At 43.8% G+C, this 18,281-nt stretch overlaps 1 protein-coding gene across 1 annotated transcript in view; it reads left to right on the top strand.

Moving 5' to 3' along the window:
• The window catches only part of HELZ2 (helicase with zinc finger 2), a 102,892-nt gene that overhangs the window by 32,604 nt on the left and 52,007 nt on the right, over positions 1 to 18,281 (top strand). Inside the window, exons 7-10 of the mRNA XM_070744419.1 lie at positions 4,026 to 4,809; positions 7,337 to 7,412; positions 8,398 to 11,899; positions 14,516 to 14,601. Coding sequence (XP_070600520.1) covers positions 4,026 to 4,809; positions 7,337 to 7,412; positions 8,398 to 11,899; positions 14,516 to 14,601 — 4,448 coding nt within the window. The remainder of the gene's footprint in view (positions 1 to 4,025; positions 4,810 to 7,336; positions 7,413 to 8,397; positions 11,900 to 14,515; positions 14,602 to 18,281) is intronic.

Here is an 18,281-nt window from a genome sequence, read left to right as displayed (position 1 = left end):
GATAATATCAACAGACTTAAGTCTCTTACGGCTGTATAGAGACTTCAAACGAATAAAGCATTTGATCCCACTGCCGGGCTCAGTCTGGTCATCTCCCACCACTAGCTTGTTTGCAATGTTTTAATGCTTTGTGTAAATCTAGCACACTGATGCTCAATGCTTTGCACAAAAAGCAAACACATTGCTAATCTGAAGTGGCGTTTCTCAATCTCCGCAACCTTAAGATGTCTGAACTTAGCTGGAGAATTCTGGGAGTTGAAGTCCAGACATCTTAAAATGATCAAGGATGAGAAATACTGGTCTAGAATATTTATTATTCATTCATTCATTCATTCATTCATTCATTCACTCACTCACTCACTCACTCACTCACTCACTCACTCACTCACTCACTTATTTATTGGATTTGTATGCCGCCCCTCTCCGTGGAATCGGGGCGGCTAACAACAGTGATAAAAACAGCATGTAACAATCCAATACTAAAACAACTAAAAAACCCTTATTTATAAAACCAAACATACATACAAACATACCATGCATAAATTGTACAGGCCTAGGGGGAATGAATATCTCAGTTCCCCCATGCCTGACAGCAGAGGTGGGTTTTAAAGAGCTTACGAAAGGTGAGGAGGGTGGGGGCAATTCTAATCTCTGGGGGGAGTTGGTTCCAGAGGGCCGGGGCCGCCACAGAGAAGGCTCTTCCCCTGGCTCCCGCCAAACAACATTGTTTAGTTGACGGGACTCGGAGAAGGCCCACTCTTTGGGACCTAACTGGTCGCTGGGATTATGCCAAAGTAGTCTCTGTAACTTTTAAACTTCAAAAAGTCAGCATTCCCCTATGGTCTTTCTGGGCAAGTAATAATAAAGACGGGGGGGATATATTTATTGAGTTTGTTAGCTGCCCCATTCCAGAGAATTCTGGGTAGTTTTATAAAATTAAACCCACAGTATGGTGGGAAATATAAGTGGTCCTCAAGTTATATTTCATTAGTTCTGCTCAAAGATATATGATACTTTGAGTCAATGAAGCAGTGGAAGTGATGTGTCGGTGCCTGGAGGCTGTTGGGGCTTGGATGGGTGTCAACAGACTCAAACTCAACTCTGATAAGACGGAGTGGCTTTGGGTTTTGCCTCCCAAAGACAATCCCATCTGTCCGTCTATCACCCTGGGGGGGGGGAAAATATTGACCCCCTCGGAGAGGGTCCGCAACTTGGGCGTCCTCCTCGATCCACAGCAAACATTAGAGAACCATCTTTCAGCTGTGGCGAGGGGGGCGTTTGCCCAGGTTCGCCCGGTGCACCAGTTGCGGCCCTATTTAGACCGGGAGTCACTACTCACAGTCACTCATGCCCTTATCACCTCGAGGCTCGACTACTGTAATGCTCTCTACATGGGGCTACCTTTGAAATGTGTTCGGAAACTTCAGATCGTGCAGAATGCAGCTGCGAGAGCTATCATGGGCTTCCCTACGTATGCCCATGTCACACCAACAGTCCGCAGTCTGCATTGGTTGCTGATCAGTTTCCGGTCACAATTCAAAGTGTTGGTCATTACCTATAAAGCCCTTCATGGCACCGGACCAGGGTATCTACGAGACCGCCTTCAGCCGCACGAATCCCAGCGACTGGTTAGGTCCCCCAGAGTGGGCCTTCTCCAGGTCCCGTCAACAAAACAATGTCGCTTGGCGGGGCCCAGGGGAAAAGCCTTCTCTGTGGCGGCCCCGACCCTCTGGAATCAACTCCCCCCAGAGATTAGAATTGCCCCCACCCTCCTTGCCTTTCGTAAGCTCCTTAAAACCCACCTCTGTCGTCAGGCATGGGGGAATTGAGACATTCTTTCCCCCTAAGCCTTTATAATTTATGCATGGTATGTTTGTTGTATGGATGTTTAGTTTTATAATAAGGGTATTTTAGTTGTTTTTAGTATTGGATTTGCATGATGTTTTTTATTACTGTTGTTAGCCACCCCGAGTCTACGGAGAGGGGCGGCATACAAATCCAATAGATAGATAGATAGATAGATAGATAGATAGATAGATAGATAGATAGATAGATAGATAGATAGATAGATAGATAGATAGATAGATAGATAGATAGATAGATAGATAGATAGATAGATAGATAGACAGACAGATAGATAGACAGATAGATAAAACAAATTAATTAATTAATTAAATACATACACACACACACACTTCTGAATGAGAGAAACTTAACAACTGGCCCTTGGATATTATGGCTGTCACAGACTCCCTGTGGACATGTGGTCCACAATCCTTCCACAAGCCAAAACAATGGGAAAGCCAGCAGGAAGCCGCAAGTTGCTTTTATAAGTTGCCACCACCGCTTTTTCTCCCAAAGAGCTTCTCAGTGCCGGGGCAATCTCATACTTTGTAACACCCACTTGAAGTTCTTGCCTGCTGGCTGGCTTGTTTGCAAGTCAAGAAGGGAAATCTTGTGGCCACGACTTGCAGTTTCTTGCTGGCTTCTCCAATGTCTTTACTTGTGGAAAGCCAGCAGGAAGTGGTCATGCGAGGTCCTTGCTTAATGTCAGTACAGTGGTGCGATACAGTGATGGGTTGTAAATAATTTTGCCACCAGTTCGCTAGTGCGCACGTGCGAGATACTTCTGGGCATGTGCAGAAGCATCCCAGCCAGATGTGTGGACCCTCCTATTGCCAGCACTATCGGTTCTAAGAACCAGTCCAAACCGGGAGCAATCCTCTGCTGGTATGATCCCTGATGGCAACAGGGACTGCCAGCATCAATCAGTGTCATCATGGGACGTATTAGGTTATGGCTGTATCAGTTAATTATGGAAAATCTGGTCCCAATTTACTATTGTACTTTGAGGACTATCTATAATACAAACTGATTTGAGTTTAAAAAAGACCAATTGTAGAGAAAGAAATTTGCCAGAACACTAGTTTTTATTACCTAACTTCAGTTTTAGCCTCCTTTCTTTTCTTTTTTTTTGCCTTTATTATGAATTTATTGGCATTTTAGTAATGTTTTTCTTTTCCAGGAATTCAGATAATTTCATTGTGTAACTGACAATAATCATATTTCTGCTTAAAAAGATTATAACAAAGTTCCATGAATAAATGTATTTCCTTCATTTCCCAAGTTACATTTTCCCCCCTATAAATAAATACTAGAAGGAATGGTATCTTTTATGGAAACCTAGGTTTTCATTTTTAGTTGTCAAGCTAAAATGGTTTTAAACAGAAGACTGAAGTGAAGAGGGATTGAAATGTCCCTCTTCCAGTTTTAGTTTTCTTAAGAGGGTCAAAAAAATGGTAACCAGGATTGAAGCCCCCGCCCCATTTTCACAAGTATGGCGGATGGGGGTTCAATTGGACATCAGAGGCTGCCATTTGAGTTAAAAATCCCCCTTCTTCCTTAAGGTAAAGCTAAAGGTTCCCCCGCACATGTGTGCTAGTCATTTTTGGCTCTAGGGCTGGTGCTCCTCTCTGTTTCTAAGCCAAAGAGCCAGCACTATCTGAAGACATCGCCGTAGTCATATGACCAGCATGATTAAGTGTCAAAGGTATGCACGGAGTGCTGTTACCCTCCCACCAATGTGGGCCCTGTTTTTCTACTTGCATTTTTTACGTGCTTTTGAACTGCTAGGCTGGCAGATGCTGGGACAAGTAACGTGAGCTCGCTCCGTTACGCGGCGCTAGGGATTCAAACTACTGAACTGCCAATCTTCTGATCGAAAAGCTCAGTGTCTTAGCCACTGAGCCACTGCGTCCCCTTCTTCCTTAGAGGGAAATAAAAACAAAAACAAAATAAATAAAATAACGAAAGTGATAATATATAAAAAAATATTTATTAAATAAAATAACAAAAATAATAAAATAAAAACAACCAAGAATCCATTATCCATGCCCTGAGTCGCTTCGAGAAGGGCAGCATAGAAATCGAATGAATAAATAAATAAATGAAATCTATTTAACAAAGAATTTTGGGGAGATAATTGGAAATGTGACAGCCCCTGTTGCAATGCCTTTCTTTTCCAGTGCAGCTGATATCTACATTCGTGAATACTTCCACAACTATGTCATCTCGTTCCACCCTGAGGCTACTCCATTAAGAGTGAAATCCATTTTCCGTTCGGTCAAATCAACTGATCCCATTACTCTACGCTACTGCTGTCTCTCTCCTGGCGGAAATGAGTTTTGCTTCCCTACCAGAGAACAGATCGATCGCCGCCGGATTGTCCTCACCACGTGCATGACCTCACGAGATCTTGGGCTGCCCTGCGGCTATTTCACCCACATCTTGATTGATGAAGCTGCCCAGATGTTGGAGTGTGAAGCTCTAGTCCCCCTCTCTCTGGCTAGCCAGAGTACCTTGATCATTCTGGCAGGGGACCATATGCAGAAGACCCCCAGGCTCTACTCATTGCACAAGGATGAGCAATCCGCTGACTACACCCTGTTGAATCGCCTCTTCCAACATTACAAGAAGGAGCAACATGAAGTGGCCTTCAAGAGCAGGATCATCTTCAATGAGAACTATCGGTCTACTGCAGGAATCATTGAGTTTGTCTCCAAGCACTTCTATGTGGGCAGAGAAGATACCATCAGCGCCAAAGGCAATGTCCCTCCTCACCCGGAGTTCTATCCGCTCATGTTTTGTCACGTCTCCAGTAATGCCGAGAAGGACAAATCCATGAGCTGGTATAACATCTCCGAGATTGAACAGATCATTGAGAAAGTGCAGGAATTGGATCAGAAGTGGCCGGTTGAATGGGGAGAGAAACACCTCAAGTCCATTTGTGTGGTCTCTTATGGCATACAGGTAAGGTGTCAAGAGCTCAGGTCGTTTTTACATTGCCCATTATGGTTAGTCTTCAACTTACCATCGCAATTGAGCCAAACATTTCTGTTGCTAACTGCTGCCTCTACTGCTAATGCCCCTCTCCCCCCAAAACCTGGTATTTTGGGGAGATACTGTATCTGGCTCGGAGGTCCCATGGAATCCTCAAATAGCCTGTCCTTCGGGAATTTCTTGAGTCCCCTTTTGGTATATGATTTCCTGCATGAGCAGGAAGTAGGACTAGAAGACCTCTAAGATCCCTTCCAAGTTAGAAGAGACCTTCCAAGTTAGAAGGGACTTTGGACCTTATTCTGACTATTCTAACTTTTAAAAAAGTTTACACAGCCAGTTTGGCCTACTGGTGAAGGTGGTAGCCTAGAAATGAGGGGATGATGAGTGTATGTGTATCTATCCTGTTTTCCCCAAAATAAGACATCCCCTGATAATAAGCCCAATTGGGTTTTTGAGTGTATGGCAATCAGGCTAAGCACTTATTTCAGGCTTCAAAAAATATAAGTAAGGGTCTTATTTTCAGGGAAACATGGTACACACAGACTCTCACACTCTAATATAATCAGCTCCTCGTTTCTGTATAAAATGCATAAAATAAAAATAAAAGTGTGAAATTAAAGGAAGGAAAAAGAAAGAGGGGAAAGAAAATATCAGGTACAAGGGAAGAAAGAAAAAGGCGTTGACTTCTGGCTCTTTTCAGCATGGTATAAAGTAACAACATTACAACTTCAACTTTTTACTTTTATGTATTAGTATATAACTAGCCATTTCTATAACAACAAATCAGCAAAACTAAAGTCAAAGTTTAATTTTTATCACAAGCATAAAATCCAGAAGTAATAGCCAAATAAAAAACATAAGTATTGTCTCCTCTTTGAAGAGAACAATCAATTTAACCATTACTGCTTTATTGTCCTTGTTAAAATAATATGTATTTTTATTTGCACTCAATAATCTTTACAAACCATCACCATTTATATTAACAAAATTCACAATATTCTTTTGGATTTTTTAACTTTAAAGGGAAAATATTTTTTTCATCCATTTAAAAAAACAGCTTTTCTTTAAAAATATTTTTCAAAATTAAAAATATTCTAAGACATCTTTTTCCACTTTCCTTTAGCATATTCTACCACATGTGGTGAAAATGTCCCAATGCAAAGAAATATTGTGGGGAAATTAAAAAATTGATTGAGCAGACAATGGAACAGAAATTTACAATGGAAATTTACTATCAGACCAATAAAATTCCAATTAACTCCAGTTAATTCATTAAAATTAAATCACTTCCTCCAAGTTATCCTTATAAAATAATTATTTAAGTTATCCTTATAAAATAATTATTTTTCTTCTTGCATATATACTTTTTAGAATTTTTCTTTAGACTAATACATCTTTTTCTTTTAACTTGCTCTTAAAATTGATATTTTCTTTTTTAAAAAATACTTTTCATTGAGTTTTTTCATATTAAAAAGACAAAACAGAATTTCACTAATACTGCTTGTTGTATCGAAAATTTCTTCTTCATTCTACATTAACCATATCTAAACATTCTTATTTCTATTTACAATTTTGTATGTGTTGTATATTATTTTACAGCTATTTACATTTTACATTTATTTTGCTACATCATTTTATATTCACACATTAATTTTACTTTCCCTTTCAAGCCAATCATGCTATCTATTCCATATTTTGTTTCCTTTTCTCCCTCAATTCCAATGTTAATTTACTCACATTCTACCATCTATTTTATAATTGTGTTTGAGGGTGTTTTTTCTTTCTTCCAGTTTTGGGCGAATGTGATTCTCACTCAGTAATTATATGTTAAATAATATAGTAAATTTTCTTTCTCATTCTTTCTGACAAATTTTCTTTGCCCTAGAAGAAACAATTCTGGTCTCATCTCAGTTTTCTGTTCCATTGTCTGCTCAATTTTTTAATTTCCCCACAATATTTCTTTGCATTGGGACATTTCCACCACATGTGGTAGAATGTCCCTTGTGTGTGATTACATTTCTAACAACATAGAATAGAATAGAATTTTTATTGGCCAAGTGTGATTGGAAACACAAGGAATCTGTCTTGGTGTATATGCTCTCAGTGTACATAAAATAAAATATACATTTGTCAAGAATCATGTGGTACAACACTTAATGATTGTCATAGGGGTCAAATAAGCAGTGAAGAAGCAATATTAATAAAAATCTTAGGATATAAGCAACAAGTTACAGTCATACCGTCAACATGGGAGGAAATGGGTGAAAGGAATGATGAGAAAAACTAGTAGAATAGAAGTGCAGATTTAGTAGAAAGTCTGACATATATAAAAAACATCTTATTCTTCTATTAATATGTTGTTAATAATAATAATAATAATAATAATAATAAATGGTGTATAAGTAGTATAATGGTATATAATAATCATAATAAAAGTTGGAGTTAAATTTATATTCCAAAATTACAATTGTCATGCTGGTATCTTTGATTTTTCCAGGTGAAATATATCCGAGACAAGATGAGAAAAAAAGGTTTTTCAGAAGTGACCGTGGAGAGCTATGACAACCTTGCAGGTAAGGTCCCTGTTCCAATTTTACCTGCTCTTTAGAACACACGTACCCAATCCAGGGGGCTGCGGCCAGGTGGAGGTTGGCGCTCCCGCCACTCTGGGCACTGGCCACTCAGCTTCAGGTCTCTGGCATGTGTGTGTCCTTCAGGATTGGGCGGCATAGAAGTAGAATTAAATAAATAACTTTTGTTTCTGTGCATGCGCGTGAGATTTTGGCATTTTTTTCCTTCCGCGCATGCGCAGGAGCAAAAAATGGCTAAAATCTCTTGCACGTGTTCCTTCACAAGATTTTGCTGCATGCACAGGAGCAAAATTTCACCAGAACATGCGCGCACGCCAGAGACCCGAAGCTACGCACGCAGCTCCAGTTTTACTACCGGTGCGGCGTCCTCATCTGTACTGGTAGGAACCCGATACTGTCTACGGCCCACTACTGAGCCCTGGCCTGTTCAGAACTGGGCTGCAGAAGCAATGGGTGAACGGAAGCTCGTGTGCAGCTCCACTGAAGTGCGCAGCGGGAGGGCGAGCGCGTTCACGCAGCTCCATTTGTGCAAGCGGTTGTGCATGAATGGGCCTGCACAGGCTAATTCGCCACTCGCACAGAACCGCCCCCTCCCGCCAGGTGTTGGAATGACCTGAAAAGTGGGTCTCTCTTAAACTCTCAAAATGAAAGTTTCTGAAACTGCAAAAATCACAACCCTGCTTCCCCATTGAGTTTCCTTGTTGCAAGTTTGTAGAAAGTGGTCACATGACTCTGGGGCACTGCAACCTTAATAAATATGAGCCGGTTGCTAAGCATCTGATTTTTTATTAGATGATGTGTGTGTGTGTGTGTGTGTGTGTGTGTGCTGCAATGGTCATAAGTGTGAAAAATCGTCATAAGTCGCATTTTTCAGTACCAAATGGTCACTAAATGAACTGATGTAAGTCGAGGACAGCCTGTATTTCATGATATTGACAAACCGATCCACCTTTTGTTTTTTCTATAGGGCGAGAATTCCGTGTCATCATTATCAACACTGTGCATACCAGCAACAGCCTGGCCCATGTCAGTTCCTCTAACCTGGAGTATTTCAACAACGCACGGGTCTTGAACACCATCATAACAAGGGCTCAGTCGCAGGTCATCGTAGTCGGAGACGCCATCGCTCTGTGTTCTCATGGCCAGTGCAACAAGATCTGGAAAAGTTTCATCAAGAAGTGCATTGAGATGAAGTCCATCACTCCTGAAACCCTGACCTTGGAGGAGATAAAGCAGGCGATGTCCGATTTGGCTAGCTGGACCAGAAGAAGCCCTGAATCCGAGGAAGAAGGTAGCGATACAGACTCCTGGGTCTCTGACACCGAAAGCTTAAACCTTGATGATCCAATATTGCAGGAACTCTTGGATGAAAGCAAAAAGCTGATGGTGGCGGTCACTGACGAAGGCCTTCTGAAGGTGGAATCAAACGTCTCAGTCCCTGAAAGGAGATGTCTAGAGTACATCAACTATTCGTTGCCAACAATGAAGCAGCATTTGCAGATGCAGCCCCAGCAATACAAACGTTGTGAATTCATCCAAGAACGGTTCGATCAAGCTTCTGCGTTCACTCTGGACGAGGCTTCTTCAATGACCATCCGGATCAAAGGTCGAGTCAACTGTGGCATGGCCTTCACTGGAGACCAAGTCTTGGTGGAGATCCTAGCACCCAATACTACTCTTGAGGGCAACCCTCAGGGGAAAGTGGTGGGCATCTTAAAAAAGGTGGAACGGGATCTCGTCTTTGTCTGCAAAGTGGATGAGTTTGATCTCCGGGTCATGATCCCCATTGACCAGTCTGTCACGAAAATCTTTGTCCCTCCGTTGAAAGACGATACTAATTCTATTCCCATCCGCACAGTTGACAAGGCAGGAAATATCAAGTTGAAGGGCCGGAAAAAAATTACACCAGAAAACCGGAAGATATACCTTTTCGCAGTACGCATCGTGAAATGGGAAGAAGGTTATTACTACCCTCTGGGAATTGTTACGGAGGTCCTTCCCTTGGCTTCCTCACTAGATGATGGGCTTCATATTCTGGATTTGGAATATCGCTTGTCCAAAGAATATCCTGCCTCGGTGACCAGCCAAGTGGGCAAATTAATCTCCAGTCACCCCTCACTGATGAGAGCAGAGAGGAAAGACTGCCGGGCTTGCTTTACTTTCACGGTTGACCCCTTGGGTGCTAAAGACCTGGACGATGCCATCAGTGTCGAAGATATGGGTGAAAAATACAAGATTGGGATCCACATTGCTGACATGGCCTCTGTGATCCCCAAAGATTGTCCTTTGGATACAGAAGCCAAGAATCGAGGGATAACTTACTATGGTCCTGAGAAGCCCATACATATGTTCCCACCACAGCTCAGTCAAAATCTATGCAGTCTCCTTCCTCACAAGGAACGTTTGGCGATCTCCCTCTTTGTCGTAATGGATAAGGCCACGGATCAGATGGAAACAATTTCCTTTGCCATGTCCATAATCTGCTCTGATCGGCAGATGACCTATGAGGAAGCTGAAGGGATCATTAAGAACTACTACAAAATAGAGGCACCATCACCTAATTTTGAAACGTTAGAAGATTGTGTGGCGATGGCGTATCATTTCTCCCGCATCCACCGGAAGTCCAGGCTTCATGAAGACTGTCATTATGACCAGTTGGATGAAGAAATTCCTTTAGGTCAGCGATGTTCTCACCAGATGATTGAGGAGTTTATGATCCTCTTCAACAGTTCTGTGGCAGATGTGCTCACAAAGCAGACTCCTACCAGATATTTAACCCCTCTTCGTTGTCAGATGGAGCCCAATCCTCAGGAAATCTCCAAAATGAGGGAGAAATACAGAGATATAATTCCTCTGTCCACCCACCTCTCCCATCACCTAGGAGCTACAACTGGTGATGCTCCCATGAGGACTATCCATCCATTTGTTCTCTTGACTTCCTCTTGGGACCATCTCAAATCAGCGGCCAATGACCACGACTTCCCCAAGATGCTTGACCTCATTACCACAGATGACATCCATCCCAAACTTGCGCCCATCAATTTAGAATTTCGGAAGCTCCTGAGCCGTTCTTATTTTCTTCGTTCCAATTCCTGCTCTCAGGCCAAGCTGGGCCACTATTCTTTGCATGTGGACTCGTACACCTGGGCTACATCTCCGATTCGGCGCTACATGGATGTTGTCATTCAGCGACACATCATCTCTCTGATTTCGAAGAAACCCGTCCAGTACTCTCAAGCAGAGATTGAATTGCTCTGCAACGATTTCAACTGGAAGAACAGCAGGGCCAATACGTACCAGCGAAGAGTCCGATCTTTAGAACTGGCCACCCAGTTGAAATGTCAGGTTCAAAAGAAGTTTGCGTTCATCGCCAATGTTGAAGAAAAGTCCAAGAGCTTCAAACTCTTGTTTCCTCTCAACAAGGATACCTTTTCAGACAGTCTCAGCATCAGTTATAGAGCCCTTCAGTTGGTGGCCCAGCCAAATTTCATCGCGGAGCAGAACAGTATGAAGCTTATGTGGAGGAGAAGAATTTACTCCTTGGTAACCAAAAAGGAGGATGACAAGAGGCGGTCAGAAATTGGAGGGAACATCTTTCGCTTCAGTGGGGGAGTGTGGCATGAAATTCTTGCAGCTGTCAAAAAGGAAGATTATGAGAAGTTAATCAATCTCCTTGAGAAGAGTTACACCCTGGAGTCCAAATCTGTGGGGTCAGTGGGGAGGAGTAAGTGCTTCCACTACAAAGAACTGTCCGTAGAACTTAAAGTTGGAGATGTGCTGAATTTTCAACTGACCACCGATGTCCAACGGGGTTTCCTGGTGCCGTGTGTGCAACTGTGGACAGTAGCTCCTGGCTTTGAGGTGTGCTTGGAACACACTGAGCGACCTATCGATTGCTTCTCCAAGTACACTTCCCAAGCCCCGAAGCAAATTTATAAGAATTCCTTTGATTATCGCAAGGTGTGGCTGCCTCTTTCTGACATAGAAGCAGCTTTGGGTGCATTGGCTGAAAACGCCTCAATTGTCCTGCAAGACGTCCCAATTATTTGGAAGAAGCAGCGAACCCAACAAGGTCAGCTCTGTGGGACCATCAACTTCACCAAGAGTTTCCTCAAAAACTGTGGCATCAAAGTGGATTTTGGCGCCTGCTACATGTGCATTCGCCTTTCGGGCCTCCGCGGTTTTGAGATCCAGGACAAGGAGGAAGAGCTCAGCCAGAGTTTGCAGAAACTCCGTTTGACCAAGGAAGCATCCAAGACTCAGGATTTCGTGATTGATCCCGATACATACACTTGGGTGGCGCACGGATGTACAGATACGTTCGAGGAGAATGAGAAACCTGATGAGCGAGGTGAAGTGATGATGAATTTCTACATCCATTTTAAGTCCATGGAGAAGATTCCCTTTGAAGTCACCCAGACGAGTTCAAGGTTCACTATAGAGCTGATTCCAAAGTCGCTGCCTGATGTGTAAGTTTGCCGATAATAGAAGATAATATTTGTAGCTCTGTTTTGAACTGTGAGGTTGTTAGTGCTCTGTCAGCTTGGTAGTTTTTTTACCCTGCTAGGTAACATCAGTGCTAAAGAGAGTGGGGTTTGCTGCCGTAATGCACAGGGCAGGCTGATAGGGCAAGGCATATAAACAGAACAAACCCCACTTCCTTCCAGCACTGATGATGTTACCAAGTCATGAAACATCTGCAAGGAAACAGTCAAGCTAAAGGATCCCATAGTTATAGTCCTACTGCTGCCATTCCCCTTCTCCTCTTTTGTGTGAACTCTTTTCCCTTCTAGCACTGTTGTTATTACCTACCTTGGTAGTGAAAAGAAAGACAAGAAAGCTTAGAGAGCATCAAAGACCCCATAGCAGTGTTCCCTCTAATTTTTTTGGGGGGTGGGCGGAAAAGTATAGTGTCTGAGCGGCAGTCCCTTCGGGACTGGACGGCACAAAAATAATAAACAAACAAACAAACAAATTAAAAACCCACCCTGTTTTGCCTCAGAGAATTTCAAAATAAAATACTGCACTGTGTGTCTATAACAGTGAGCTCATAATAGGGCAACTCTATCAATATCAAAATGCCACTTAATTAGTTGAGCTAGTTTCAAACTAGATTTTGATTTTCTTTCTTTCTTCCTTACTCCCATTCTTTTTCTTTCTCTTTTCCTTCCTCTCTTTTTTCTATCTGTTTCTCTCTCTTCCTCTCTTCCTCTCTCTCTCCTTCCCTCTCACTCTTTCCCTCTCGGCTTCTGGGCAGGTTTGGAAAACTCTTGAGTTGATGATGATTTTTAAGTGAGCGATTGCTCACTGCTCAGCTTAGAGGGAACTATGCCCCATAGTCCTCTTTCTCCTCCATCTTCTTCCACCTTTGCCTCTACTCAGCGGTGGGCTATGAGCTGGAACGCTAAATTGTGCTCGCCGCGGCGGCTCGTAAGTTCTTGCGGGGCCAGCGCGATTTTGCTGCTGCACCTGTGAAGGCAGCAAAATCTGCACGGAGCTGCAGGTGCGCCTGTGTTTCAGCATTCACAGAAGCAAAAAAATCTCACCGAAACACGGACACACCTGCGGTTCCATACGCAATTTTGTTACCTCCACAGGTGCAGCAGCAAAATCACGCCGGCCCTATAAGAACTTAGGAGTCGCGGCGGCGAGCACAATATAGCATTCCGGCTCGTAACCCACCACTGCCTCTACTTCACAAACATCACTTCCTTCTAGTTTTGATGATGTTACCTAGTTAGGTAATGAAATATCTGCAGAAAAACAATCAAGCTCAATTGCACCAAGGACCCCACAATATAAGTCTGCATTGAACAAATTTGAACGGGTCCAAAGACGGGCTACAAGAATGGTGGAAGGTCTTAAGCATAAAAGGTATCAGGAAAGACTTAATGAACTCAATCTGTATAGTCTGGAGGACAGAAGGAAAAGGGGGGACATGATCAAAACATTTAAATATATTAAAGGGTTAAATAAGGTCCAGGAGGGAAGTGTTTTTAATAGGAAAGTGAACACAAGAACAAGGAGACACAATCTGAAGTTAGTTGGGGGAAAGATCAAAAGCAACATGAGAAAATATTATTTTACTGAAAGAGTAGTAGATCCTTGGAACAAACTTCCAGCAGACGTGGTAGATAAATCCACAGTAACTGAATTTAAACATGCCTGGGATAAACATATATCCATCCTAAGATAAAATACAGAAAATAGTATAAGGGCAGACTAGATGGACCATGAGGTCTTTTTCTGCCGTCAGACTTCTATGTTTCTATTGCACCAAAGCATTTGTGTTCAGATTTTGCCCTTTCTGTCTCTCTCTCTTTTTGTAATCAGTTTTTTATTCACTCCTGTCCTGCTTGTTATCAGAGTTTATTGCAGATAATTAATTTCCAGAAGCACACACGGATGACTGATTCATTAACTTTTTAATAAACATAGTAACAGATGAATTTACAATGCCACTAGCAGAGTTCTTCTTCAATGTAGTCACAAGTAAACACACAGGCAGCAGAGAACAGTTTCATTACAACAGAGTTCAGAGTGGACTGAGAGAAAAGAGTGGGCTGAGCCATGCCCAACTGTACGTTTAAGTTCCAGTTTCGATTCTCTGCATAGACTCAGAAGTGGTTAGCTCTAATTGGCTGACTTAGTTGCTATGCCTATTCATTGGCTGGCCTTGTTACCATTGGCTCTCCCTGTCATGGATATCTTAACACTTCTCCTCCTTGTATTAATTTTTTGCACCCGTGACTGTTCTGCAGCAATAATGTTGGATAAATATCAAGGGATCTTTTGGGATCTTTGTGCTTCTGAGTATAGGATATTAATTTCCCAGGGTGTATTTTAACTGATCAGAGATGTTAAGTGAATAAATGCAGTTGTTAAATAGCTTATTTTTTCCATAACTGATCCCAGCAAAGGGGTGACTTGGTGGTTTCACTAATTGTGAATATGTCAACCTAAAGCAAATATGGACAATTCACAGCAGGAATGTGTGGAAACCTTGCTGAGGTTTTCCCCCCCCCCTTCTTCTTATCTGTTTGGGGTTTCTTTCTCCTTTGCTTATTTTTTCTTTTTCTTCACAGCCGGAAAGAAAAAGCAGTTTGGGGCCTGGAGAATGCCTCAGAACTTGCTAAGAAAATAGCGCTGGGTCAGAAAATTACAGAGCAAAGTAAGTACTGGGTAGTTTTCAACTTAAAACCACAATTAAACCACAATGTCTGTTGTTAAGCAAGGCAGTTTTTAAAATTCAGTTTGGCCCCATTTTGTGTGCTTTATTTTTGCCACCATTGCTATAAGTGAATCACTGCAGTTGTTAAGTGAACCATTCAGTCATTAAGCGAATCATGCTTCCATTGATTTTGTTTGTCAGAAGCCAGTTTACAAATGAGGATTACATGAGCCCGGGACAGTACAACTGTCATAAATACTAGCCAGTTGCCAAGTGTCTGAATGTTGATCATGTGACTGTGTCGCTGCTGCAAAAGTTATAAATGTGAAAAGCAGTCATCAGTCTCTTTTTCAGTACTGTTGTAATTTTGAATGGTCACTAAATGAATTGTTTTAAGTTGAGGACTACCTGTAGAATAAAATGGCATAGCCTAGCAGTGAAAATAGTTCAGGCAGGGCTGATTAGCAACCATTCAAAGTTATGATTGACCTCCCCCCCTCCCCACCCCCACCCCTATTTATCACCCATTTCTGAAGTTCTGATGCCACCCCTTCCTCCTGGTGGTCACATGACCAAATGTTGGGCTGTCCGAAACTGGCCCTCATGAACCCCTGGGGGGTAGGACCAGAAGCAATGGGTGGAAACTAATCAAGAAGAGAAGCAACGTAGAACTAAGGAGGAATTTCTTGACAGTTAGAACAATTAATCCGTGGAACGGCTTGCCTTCAGAAGTTGTGAATGCTCCAACCCTGGAAGTTTTTAAGAAGAGATTGGATAACCATTTGTCTGAAGTGATCTAGGGTTCTCCACTTGCACTGCTTCGGAGAGTCCAACATGGGTTAATCTTCAGCCAAGCTGGAAGGGACTGAGTTAAAAATTAGCATAATTTACTGGTCCAACCCCCATGCTGCCCTTCCCGGGTCAGTCTAAAAAACTCAGTCATAGTGTAGGGACACATGAGTTTTCTCTCCTAGGACTCTTAGAGTCTAGGGGTAGTTTTACTTGGTTTTTACTTTATTTGGTTTTAATTGATTTAAGTGACTTTAATTGTGTACTTATCTGTTTTAATTATGCAATGTGCTTAATGTATTTTTCTCCTTTCTGTTTCCTTTTCAGAATCATGGAGCAGCTCACCTTGAGGTGATGGGGCCCCTGCTCTGTGGAGCATTGCCCTAGATTGTCTTCCCCAGGTCGGAGCCTCTTCCCTGCGTGGGTACAGCTCCCAAAACTGGTGTTACCGGAGATGGAGGTCCCTGGCCTGCGCGGCCATACCATCCTTGGAGCGGTTTCCTTGGACTCAGAAAATGGAGATTCGAATCTCCCGCCGAAAACCGCCATCAGTAGAGGTCCCCGGCCTGCGTGGCCATACCTCAGGGCAAGGCGTTTTTTATATCACGTTGGGCCAGGGCGAGCAGGAATTTGAAATTCCCGCCCAAAAACGCCGCCCGAGATCGGAATGAATCCGAGGATTCCCTTTTGCCGCCTGAGACGGCTACGGGACGAAACGGCCATTAGAAGATGGCGCGGCACACAGGGGGCCGCCATTTTGGAACAGCCGGTTTCCGGCTTGAGGCCTAGAGAGGCAGGAAAGAGACCGGATTTCCTGTTTATACAGGAAATGAACAGCGGTGGCCATTTTTTGCTCGGTAATACTTGTGTAACAACAGAAAAAGTTCTTTGCTTTACCCTTGCGTTGTGGAGGCTTCGAATAATTCCCCAATGGCTGATCTTCCACAGCAGGGGACAACAGAGCCCTCAACAGCAAAAGCCAAGGAGAAGACTCACTCCTCAAAGGCAAAGTCAAAAACCTCTCAATCAGCATCAGGACTAAGAGAGGCCGAGCGTCGAATTAAGGCATTGGAGGAGCAACTTGAGGCTCAGAAGCAATGCAATACAGCAGTCTCTTCAGTGCCAGGTCAGAGCGGGGGCATAATAACCGGGACCCCCCCAAGGCTCCCAGAGGGAAGTGGCTTGGCTACAGACAGGGACTGGTCTCCAGATAGGTTCGGGGGCCCATCCCAGGTGGCTGAACCCATAAGGCCTGAAGTTGCCAGGCCACCCTCTGTTTCTCCTGCATGGCACATGGCACCTCAACCATTGCCTACTGCCACATTCACCCCAACAGCTGCGGGGCTCAGATCATCCCCAGATACCTGGCAACGCCTACCACCAGCCTTGCAGGATATGATCGCTTCAGCATATTCGCATGGCATAGCAGCTGGGGTGCAACAATACACAAGTGCACCACCTCCCTCTCCGCAACCTCCTCCTCCTTCTCTGCAGAGGAATATTTGGGCAGCACCAGCCCCCCCGTCACCTGCGCATGATTCATTTCTTGAAGACCCTGCGTTCAGAGGACAGGGATCAGAGCCAGATGATGGCCTGTCTGAGGATGAAGGGGCACCTCCAGAACCACCAGTGTATACAGGCCTTTTTAGACCCGCTATCTTTCGTGTACTGCTCAATAAGGCAAAGTTGACTGTGGCTTTGGGCACCCCTGAGAAGTCCACAGATCCAGCCTCAGCCCCTCCTCCGGCCTCGAGAGTACTCACGGAGATCCAAAGGGATGCTGACCTGATACCAGCCCCTAAAATTTTTCTGGACAACGTGCAGAGGCCTTGGCAATACCCAGCAGCTGCTCTGGGTCCAACAGCTTCTCCGTACTGAAGGAGCGGGTCCAGCAGTCACATGGGTTGCTCATGTCCAATCCGGTGGAACTGAGCCTAGTATTAAAAAAGCTTGCCGGATCCGCCCCTTCCCCAGAATTCGCTCAGTTCGCATATCCTGCGGTTGTATTGTGATAGCTCGTTCAACATTCTAACACCTTCCCTTCGTTCCTTTTCTTCAAAAGTAGTAAGATTTGTTTTATCATTATTATTTACTTGCACCAATAGCGCCAGCCGTTTGCGGCTCGGCTTTTTTCCTTTGGAGAAGTTGCGGTTTCGTTTCCCCCCGGCGGTTTTGCCGGTTACGATTCCTGCGGCCGCTTGTGGATTCTTCTAATCCCTTGGCCTGGAGGTCCTGGTGCAAGTATTAATCTATTGAATTATTGATTATTTATTGTATACAATATATTTAAGGGCTTAAGAAATACCTCCTGCGGAGTGAGACGCCTTCTAGTCTCCTGGACTTAGTCGATCGCTTCCCCTTTAAGAAATTTACGGGGCGATTTTTTCGGCGCGAAGGCCTTCGCGCCCTTTTTAAATCTAGGCCTCTCGTGTTGGCCTCCTGCCAGCCGCGTAGGCCTCAGTCCACCGCGTGGATCCCGGAGCGGGCCTTGGGGGTCCCAGGCTAAATTCTCCACCGGCTAAGCCTCCAACCAGAGTGCCTTGGTTTACTTAATTATAAAGTTTAGGGAGGCTGGCCCCGCTGGATTTGGGGGCACGAACTCTGGGTTTGCCCAGATTGTCCTCACGTCTCAGCAGCTTCGAGGCCTCGAAGCAGGATCCATTCCTCTTGGGAAGTCCTTGAAATTCTTCTCCTTATTTATTCAGTTATTGGCTCAGCCTTGTCTTCTGTTAATTGTCAGACTATGGCTACTTTTCCCAAGAGAGGCACAACTAAAGGTCCCAGAGAGGCCAGGCCTACAGGCGATGAGATTACTAGTATCCCCCAGGCCTCTTCCTCCTCTTCTCCAGGGGCCCGCCCCTCGACCAAGGTCACCAGGGCCGAGAAGAGTA

This window comes from Erythrolamprus reginae, chromosome 3 (genome assembly GCF_031021105.1).
Source record: "Erythrolamprus reginae isolate rEryReg1 chromosome 3, rEryReg1.hap1, whole genome shotgun sequence".
Taxonomy (NCBI): domain Eukaryota; kingdom Metazoa; phylum Chordata; class Lepidosauria; order Squamata; family Dipsadidae; genus Erythrolamprus; species Erythrolamprus reginae.
Note: the sequence above shows the minus strand (reverse complement) of the source record. Positions and strands in the feature narration are given on the sequence as shown.